Source organism: Impatiens glandulifera, chromosome 7, assembly GCF_907164915.1.
Source record: "Impatiens glandulifera chromosome 7, dImpGla2.1, whole genome shotgun sequence".
NCBI classification, from domain to species: Eukaryota; Viridiplantae; Streptophyta; class Magnoliopsida; order Ericales; family Balsaminaceae; genus Impatiens; species Impatiens glandulifera.
In genome coordinates, this window is record NC_061868.1 from 45,054,048 (window position 1) to 45,064,263 (window position 10,216).

Here is a 10,216-nt window from a genome sequence, read left to right on the forward strand (position 1 = left end):
AAGAGAAAATATAAAGACTACCATTAAAGTAGCATATGCGTGACTTATTATATCCATATAAATTATTACCCCTATCTCTATAAATATGATGAAATTCTTCTATTATTGCTCACTAATAATAGTGAAATATATAACGCAGATTCAAAATAGAATTATGACTTATTAAAAACTATTGATGAACCAACACGTTCATCAAATTTGGTGTTGAATTTAAAATACAAAGTTTTATTAGTCTAGTTGGTTAAAGTGTTGTATTTGTTTTGTTAGGTTGTAAGTTCGAACCATACCTATAGTATTTTTAATTTTATTTTTAAGCGTTATAAGTTTATGGGCAGGTTAACCCACAATCCGACCCAAGTATCCATTTACTCTCACATATATATCCAAGTTAACCACAAGTCTCGTGACAATCCGGAAACTTTAAAAATTAAGCATTATTGTATATATATATATAGATACTCAATTATGGGTTAATTTTATTAATCTTATAACCTTTCATAATTCATAAACCTAGTTTGATTAATAATGAAGTACATTCATTTTAACTAATAAATTATCAAAAAAATAAAATAAATTTTAATCAAATATTTTACACTGAAAAAACAATTTTCCCTTTTCCTCTTTCAAATTCAACATTTCTTTCTTCTTTTTATTCTCTTTATTCTACCAACTTTTTTATTATTTTTATTTTATATAATTTATTTAATAATTAATAATATATATATATATATATATATATTAGTTTATGGTGAATATATAGATGTAATGTTTTTTTAAATAATATAATATTTATATTTATATATCAGATATTTTTATTAATAAATAATGTTTTATTTAATTATATAATTATTAAATATTTTAAATAAAATTTCAAATTACATATTAATAAAAATTATATAAATCAATCTATTCTTTTTTATATATATATATATATATATATATATATATATATATATATATATATATATATATATATATATATATATATATATATATATATATATATATATATATATATAATTTTAAAAAATAATAATATTTAAAGTTAATAACAAAATTCAAATTATTTTTGTGTAAAATTAATTAAAGTTATAAATATATATAATTGAATAATGAGTTATTTATTTTAAGGATTTATAAAAAAAATACTAAAAAATACTTATAATGTTTGTTGGTCCTACATCGGATGAGTAATACTTAAGTATTGAAGAGTTCTCACAAGTTCAAGATCCTCGGTTAGGGAAGGTAGGAGATCACCAAAATCTTTGAGTAATTGAACACTAGCGGACGAATGAACGAGGAAGTGGATATTGATTTGGTGTTAGTCATGCCTGACTTATGGAGTAGATCAATAATGTATTTCCTTTGCGAAAGAAAGAGTCATGTGGCGAAGGAATTATTTCGACGCCCAAGAAATAGGTAAGAAATCCAAGATATTTCAATGAAAACTGAGCAGCAAAGGTGGAAATAAGGTTGGACAACTCTGCAGGGGAACTCACATTACAATGATATCATCATAAACATATACTAATAAATAGAGTGTGGAACTTGATTTTTGGTAGATGAAGAAAGATGCATTTGTAGTTGAATTGACAAAGCCAAGAGAAAGGAGAAACGCGCGAAGCTCCTTATACTAGGCGTGAGGGACTTGCTTTACGCCATAGATTACCTTTTTGAGGCGGCAAACATGATCAGGGAAACTTTTGTTGATAAAACTAGGGCTGGAGCATTAATACGTCCTCTTTGAGCGTCCCTTGAAGAAAGGTATTGTTGACATCAAGTTGGCGGATGGACCATCCTTGATGAACTGCAAGTGTGAGAACAATGTGAATGGTGACCAATTTAACAACCAGACTGAATGTCTCTATATAGTCCCAACTAGGGCGTTGTTGAAAACTTTTGGCGATTAGTCGAGCCTTGTATCGATCAATCAAGCCATTTGGGTGTCGTTTGATTCGAAAACCCCATTTGTAGCCAACCAAATTTTGAGTAGAGGACTGACTGACAAATTCACAAGTGTTGTTGCGGTGTAAGGCGTCACACTTAGCTTGCATAGAGGAGCGCCAATCAGGGTCGCGAAGAACTTGGGTGATGGTGTTAGGTTCAAGTGGAAGAGAGGGTTGGACATGAAGATTAAGCTTCTTAAGGGGTTTGACAATATTGTTTTTAGATTGGGTGATGATGTCACCCCCATCAAGTTGGGGTTTCATATGAGGGTTGACAGCGCGTTGAGATGGTGGCACAAAACATTGTGGGGATGGTGAGGGAGGGGACTTAGAGTGGCCAAAGAAAGGTGGGGGAGCCGAGACCTCCTCTAGGGGTTTATGGTGGTAATGACCATGGGTTAGTTTATGGGATGGAGTTTGGAGAGCTGAAGTGGACCTTGTTGTCGCTCTGTACTCGGACTGGTTTGAGGAACTAAGGAGTTGTACGGGAATTCAGATTCAACGAACTTGACATGGCGAGAGGTGTAGATTCTTCCCGTGGTTGGATTGAGACACAAGTATGCATGTTGATTGATCGAGTAACCTATAAAAACACACATAGTAGACTTTGTTGCAAATTTATGGTTAGCATATGGTTTAATCTAAAAAACACACAAACAACCAAAACACTTTAACTTATGATAGTCCGGAGAAATTTTGAGTAATTTGGAATAGGGTTATTGGTACCCAAGAATTGATGTTGGGAGTCGATTGATGAGATAGGCGGTAGTTGTCAAAGCGTGAGGCCAATATGTGAGGGGCAAACCTGAGTGATGGAGAAGAGAGAGACTAGTTTCGACAATGTGCCGATTCCGACGTTCATAAATTCCATTGTGTTCAGGTGTATGAGGTGGGACGAAGACCAATATATTCTCCACCATTATCCGTGTAAAGAATTTTGATGTTATGATTAAAAAAATTTCAACAAGTGATTTAAATTTGGGAAATAGAGTTTGCACATCATATTTGCGTTTTATCGGATATAGCCAAATATAGAGAGTAAAATGATCAACAAACATGCGATAGTAGCGAATACCATCAATTGATAAAACATATGAGGTTCATACATTAGAGAAAATTATTTTCAGAGGATAAGATGATTTAAGAGTGGATTCATAAAAAAGAAGTTTATGAATTTTGCTTATCTGACATGAGTTACAATCTGATTGTTAGAGTTTATTTGAACCTAAAGAAAAATGTTGCTGAATAAAAGTGAAGATGGAAGAGGAGGGTTGCCCAAGTCTATAGTGTCATGAAGTAGAGAAGTTTGTGCGGACAAAGTGGACAAACATGGAGTTAGCCGACCAGAGATAAAGCCCATCCACGCACGGGACTTTATGGGTTGTTTGGCCCGTCTGCAAGTTCTTTACATTAAAAAGAGGTTGGCAAGAAACCAACAACATAGTTAGTTTGTTTGGTAAGCTGAGAAACATAAATGATTTTTTGTTGCATAGAAGGAACGCACACAATATTTGAGAGGGATAAGTCATTAAGTAAAAGTGTTCCAGAATGAGAGATATTTAAACTTGAATCGTTACCCATAAATAGTGAGTCCAGACCCATGTACGGATGATGAAGCACTAAATTAGCAAGATCAATGGTGACGTGATGCGTCGCACCACTGTTAACTAGAAAATTATTTTGAGATGTGCTAGCAGTTGTAGCATGGAACTGAACATGTCCAGGGTTAGTAAAAGAGTCACGAGAAGGTGGCGGGACACCAGGATGTTGTTACTTGAAGGTGTGACATTGAGACAAAACATGAACCTTGACATTGCACCACTGACATGCTAAGGAGTGAAGTTGATGATGAAGAAAATTGCTCAGGCCGAGTTTTGTCAGAATTGTTGGGTTGAGTCTATGCATTCAAGGCTGTTATTGAGCAGCAACAAGGGAGAGTTCTTGAATGAGAAGTTTCTTGAGGAGGTCATCAAATAGAATGGAAGTGTCCCTTGCATTAACTCTATCAATGAAAACTCTGTAGTTGTCGTCGAGGCCACGCAAGACATGATGAGTCATGTCTTCAACGGAGGTAGGAGAGCTAAGGGAGGCAAGGAGATCTATAACTTGTTTAAGAGAATGCATGTAGGTGGTGATGGATTGGGTACCTTTAGATGTTGTGTGGAGATGCTCCTTTAACTACTTGAGGTGGATGTGGGATGCATTGGCATAGGTGCGCTGGAGAAGAGTCCAAAGATCATGTGATGTCTTTGTTTGAGATATTAGGAATGCCACTTCAAGGGAGAGTGTGGTGAAGAGAGCACCGTATATAAGACGACCATGTTGATGCTAGGTTTGATAAGCAGGATTCAAAGTTGTCATCGGAGACTCAAGGATGGTGGAGACTGTTGTCATCGGTGTAGAAAAGGATCCATCTGAATATTTGAGAAGATCGTAGTCATCGAGGAGAGTTTCAACTAGAAGTTTCTAGGTGAGTTAATTGGAGGTAAGAAGTTTGGTGACAATGCTGAGGGTGATGCAAGTGAAGGGTTTTGATGACTCATGAGGGTTGCTAATAGATGAAGAGTTGTCTGTGGTCATGAGAGGCAAAACAAAAAAGGAGCGATGTTCTGTGTTGAATGAAAAAAGGAAAGGGAGAAGAGGATCCTGTATTACTTTGATACCATGTATGAAATAATGTTCTTAATAAATTTTATATATTTGTTACAAAATATACAAATTCCTATGTATACAAGTTTTACAAATATGGAAAGAAGAAGAAGAATAAGGCCATAAATTAAGGATATAAAATTTGGGAGAAAATTATGTTTCATAACTCCACCAATTTAGCTTAAATAAAAAGAAAATCATATAACTAATTATTATAAGTGATAAAATCAAGTTGGTTCGAGTTAAGTTACATCAATCGGGTCGGGTCAATTACAAATAAATAGGTTAGCTTCAGGTTAGAGATTTTGACCCGAATTAATAAATAGTTTAGGTTCAAATTAGTATCGTTCAACCCACTAACTTATCAACCCGAACCCTTCAATCTGAACTCGACCTGAAACGTCACCCCTAACTTTTATGTTTTGAATCTAGACAAGGTTACTTCCTAGAAGCGTCGCATCTTCGTCCAATTTTACGAAATTTGAGAGGAATGTAAAGTAACTTATGAAACGATTTTTAGACTTACAACACACAGCCATAGGGGTTGAGCTTGATCTAATTGTGCGATTTAGATCAAAATTTACATCTTTCCTAATCGATCGAGTAATAAATTTTCTGTAACATTTGATACCTATCTAAAATCAAGTGGAACCGTTTAGAGAAAGGGACCCAGTCCAAACAAGAGCAAATAATCTGTAACAAGACAATAATGAAGCTAAATATATAAAATGTATCAAGAAAATAATGAAGTTAGATATATAGCACAATCTACTTTAAATATGAACATGCATAATCTCAAACGTTACTCTTTCAACATTGAAATATATATGCAAGTTGATGTTGTGGTGTAAAGTGTCATGTGCATGAACTAATTCATTATAACTTTATTTCAACTTCAACTTTTCAAGCTAAAAACTAACCTATATTAAACTCAGTTTCTTATAACTTTTTATTTTTATTTTTATTTTCATTTAAACTCATTATTAAATATATATATATATATATTTTGTTATTATTTTTATTATAATATTTAAATTATTATTTTTATAAATTTGATTATTTATATTTTGATATATATATATATATTTAAATTAATATTTTTTTATAAATTTAATTATTTATATTTTGATATATATATATATATAAATTATTATTTTTATCAATTTGATTATTTATATTTTGTTATATATTTTAAATTATTATTTTTATAAATTTGATTATTTATATTTTAATATATATATATTTACATTTCAATTATTATTTTTTTTAAAGGGTTTCATCTAATATTATATAGAGAGAATCGTTTAAATATAATGAAAAAAACACGACCGTTCAAAGTGCAACCAAAATAAGTCGAAACATAACGAGATTAGTCATTAGCGAACAAACCTAACATAAAATTTAGCTTTAACGATTTCAAAGATGCTCAAGAAAATTTAATAAAGAAGAAAACCAAGAAGATCAAAGTCTGCGTATTCTAACTAAGATGAATAATTCACGAAAGACCAAAATTTGTGGGAGGTGTGACCAAAAAAGTTATACGAAATGTAGCCAACGATATCCTGAGCAAAATCGTCAATAATTTAAAAAATGATAATGGTAATTATTTTTATAAATTATTATATTGTTATGGTTAAGATATTTTAAATTTATTAGTAATTATCAATTATTTATAAGGATGATAGAGTGAATATTTATTTATAGTGAAAAATGCAATTTCGCCTGCAAAAATGCATCATCGAAGACGAATAATGCATCAGTGCAGACGACACCCTAAAACCCTAAACCTAAGACGGAAAAACAGGAAAATTTCACTTAAAATGATAAGGCGTTCCGGCGTGATCTCGGGAAGTTGATCGATCAGCTTCGAGCTTCGAGCTTCCATTCGTTGGCACGCTTAGTTGTCGAGAAGAAGAGAGAAAGGGGGAAGGAAACCAAACGGTTGGAGATAAAGGGATTAAATGAGGAGAGAGTGAAAAAAGAAAATAATATCACATATTATATTTTGATTGGAGATATAATTTTCTTTTGCCAAGAACAAAATATTACTTTTACAAAAATTACCGTCCCTATATTATTTATATTATTTTTAGTAACCTGTTCTCACAACTGTCTAGACCCATTAATTTTAATGCTTAATTTGACTGACTAATATTTTAATTATTTATTACATAGAAGGTTTATTACTATTTCAAGCAGTTTGAATAATTTTTATAAAATAAGGCTTAATAAATAAATGGTGCCATATTAGGTTTCAATTGTTACCATTTTAATTATTTAAAATTATTTTACAAACAAATAAGTATCTATTTTCTTATTTTAAAATAGTTTTATCTCTTTTTCTTAACTAGTTTATCACATTTATAAAAATAAGATATTAAATTTCTTTTTATGAATTTTTTTCAATTATTCTTACCTACTACACATCTTTTAAAGTTTTAATGAACTCAAACGGTTGTAGTGAAGAGTTTTGAAAATGTATATCTCAAAAATATACTAAATTTAAAACACACAAATATATGTTCAAATCGATAAATCATACATAAAATTACGTAGTTACAAAGTTATATGAAAAATAAATACCAAATTCATCTCTTATCAAATTTTCTCGAAATATTTCTTAAGATTAGAAATCTTGTAGTCACACAAACAAACTTCTTCGAAAATTAGAATGCATCAATCTTGAAAAATATACTTATTTTTTTTTTAAAAATAAGTCAAAAACATCTTTTAATATATTTCATTTATAAACGTGATAAATTAGTTAGAAAATCAAAAATAATATAGATTTACAAATAAATAAATAAAAATTTTATCCATTTAAAAAAATACTCAAAATAATTAAAATTTTAATAATTTGAATCCATATGCACCATTCAAAGTTTGAACAAAGTCTAATAATACAAAAAATAATAATAATAAAAAAACATAACTTCACATCTCTAAAAACAATTGAGCCTATAAAATGAAATGATTGAACGGCTGAATTCCCAAACTCATAAACATTCAACAATATCATAGTACCTAATATCAAGAGAAAAAAGAAAGGGTCACATATACCATTTAACCATGTCCAATAATCCGATATTGGGGCATGCTGTCTGCATACCATACCCAGCTCAAGGTCACATAAACCCTATGTTGAAGCTGGCCAAGATCCTCCACGCTCGAGGCTTCTACATCACCTTCGTCAACACCGAGTTCAACCACCGCCGCCTCCTCAAATCTCGGGGACCGAATTCCCTCGACGGTCTCAGCACTTTTCGATTCGAGACTATCCCTGATGGATTGCCTGAGACCGACAATATCGATGCCACTCAGGATATTCCTTCTATCAGTAAATCAACCACGAATACATGTTTGGGTCCATTTAAAGATTTGCTCTCAAGGCTCACTGCTCCGCCGGTGACGTGTATAGTCTCAGACGGTGCCATGAGCTTTACTGTCGATGCGGCGGAGGAGTTGAGCCTTCCCGAGATCATTTTCTGGACGACTAGTGCATCCGGATTATTGGGTTACCTTCAATATTACAAATTGAGGAACAAGGGCTATACTCCCTTCAAAGGTACATCCAATCTTGCATCACTTTAATATTATTATTCTAAAATACACTTTAATTAACCATTTAAAAACAATTTCAATTTATTTATAATTAAGTTTGGTATTCATAATATGTGCATCTAAATTAAGTCTGGTTTATGGGTTTGAGCCACCACTTTATAAAAATAAGATAAAATAATATATATGTATATATTTTCAAATTGGGTGTTAGGTTGTTATAATAAATATTTTAATGAGACTAGATCCCAACTTTATGAGAGATAATATTTTATAATAATGTGGTATGGGTTTGTCAAAAAAAAATATGTGGTATGGGATCGGTTGTTGATCCCAACTCTAAAAGATAGATAAATTATATAATTTAATCAAATATCTCTAAATAAAATATATTATAAATGTTTAGCTTAGAAATGGATTAATACAAGTCACCCATCTCTTTGAAATAATAAAGGAGAGATTTAAAAACGAATTTAACTCCAAATCCAAAATATATATTTTCTGCTACATTATTTTCTTGTGATTCATAAGCTAGACAAGTCAAGTTAGTCAACCAATTTCAGTCACGTTTACATTCTTGACCTATGTTTTATACTGTTTCTTATAAATGTATATTTTCCAATTTATAACAAACTAGAGCATGAGGATTGAGGATTACATGCCTAAAATCAAATCAATGTATTGAAATTTAAAACAAAGAAGATGATATACTTAACCCTAGAACATGGGATTTACATATAAAATTGGAATAGAACATGACCAAGCACCGATTGTATCCCTTAATTTGTTGCAGATGAGAGTTATATTGGAAATGGTTATTTGAATACGGCATTAATCGAGGATATCCCTGCTGGAATGGAAGGCATTCGATTGAAAGACTTTCCCAGCTTCATCCGAACTACAGATCCAAATGACTTCATGTTCAGCTTCATCGTTAAAGAAACAAACAGAGCAAAACGAGCCTCAGCCATTGTTCTCAACACCTTCGACAAACTCGAGTACGACGTGCTTCAATCTATCTCGAACATCCTCCCACCGCCGATATACACCATCGGCCCTCTCCATCTCTGCAAAAATGACGAAGCTCTCAGTTCTCTGGATTCCAATCTATGGAAAGAGGAAACAGAGTGCCTAGATTGGCTTGAAACCAAACAACCCAATTCAGTCGTCTACGTTAACTTTGGAAGCATAACCGTGATGACTGCCCATCACTTAATTGAGTTCGCATGGGGATTGGCTAATACCCAGAAACCGTTTCTTTGGATCATAAGACCCGACATCGTGGCCGGAGATGAAGCAATCTTGCCGGCGGAGTTCTTAGAGGAGACTAAGGAAAGAGGTATAATGGCGAGTTGGTGCCCGCAGGAAAAGGTATTGGCTCATCAAGGGATTGGGGCTTTTCTGACCCACAGCGGATGGAATTCGACTATTGAGAGTATTTCTTATGGAGTCCCGATGATATGCTGGCCTTTTTTCGCAGAGCAACCTACGAATTGTTGGTATTGCTGTGAGAAATGGGGGATAGCGAAGGAGATGGACTGCGATGTGAAGAGGGAAAATGTGGAGGGATTGGTTAGAGGATTGATGGATGGAGAAGAAGGAAAGAAGATGAAAGATAAAACAATGGAGTGGAAGAAGATGGCGGAGGAAGCCGTTGGGGATGGCGGTTCTTCATATGGAAATCTTGACAAGCTGATTCAACAAGTGCTTCTCCCTTCAAGAGATTATTAGTTTTTTTTATCTACTTTAATTATTATTTAAGTTCATGTTTTTGAATTTTATATAAGTTGCTTTGATGTTTGAATAATAAATAAAAGTACTATTGTATTATAGCTAACCGTCATAGTATATGTTGCGAAGAAACGTAGAAGTGAGTAATATCATATACTGTCTAACTATATCGATCAAAATAGCGGGATTGAAGAAACAAAACTTTATTTCGGGTAGTTTTGTGGTGGATTATCTCATTAAAACACAATTATAAATATGGGTGGGTCGGTACGGTAAACCTTAATATTTTATTTATACCTTATACTTTACCTAAAATTTCGGTACGCAAAAAA

The 10,216-nt window shown here is 32.5% G+C and overlaps 1 protein-coding gene across 1 annotated transcript; it reads left to right on the top strand.

The window, feature by feature from the left end:
• Nucleotides 1-3,794: 3,794 nt before the first annotated feature.
• On the top strand, nt 3,795-9,884 carry LOC124910039 (7-deoxyloganetin glucosyltransferase-like). The gene is made up of 3 exons (XM_047450664.1): nt 3,795-3,911; nt 7,617-8,160; nt 8,947-9,884. The coding sequence occupies exons 1-3, from the start codon at nt 3,795-3,797 to the stop codon at nt 9,882-9,884; spliced, it is 1,599 nt and encodes a 532-aa protein (XP_047306620.1).
• The last annotated feature ends 332 nt before the right edge of the window (nt 9,885-10,216 follow it).

Coding starts and splice junctions, on each gene's coding strand:
- LOC124910039 (XM_047450664.1), top strand. CDS start 3,795: ATGAAGAAAATTGCTCAGGCCGAGTTTTGTCAGAATTGTTGGGTTGAG. Junction 3,912..7,616: donor ATGAGAAGTTTCTTGAGGAG/GTCATCAAATAG, acceptor ACAATATCATAG/TACCTAATATCAAGAGAAAA. Junction 8,161..8,946: donor GGGCTATACTCCCTTCAAAG/GTACATCCAATC, acceptor AATTTGTTGCAG/ATGAGAGTTATATTGGAAAT.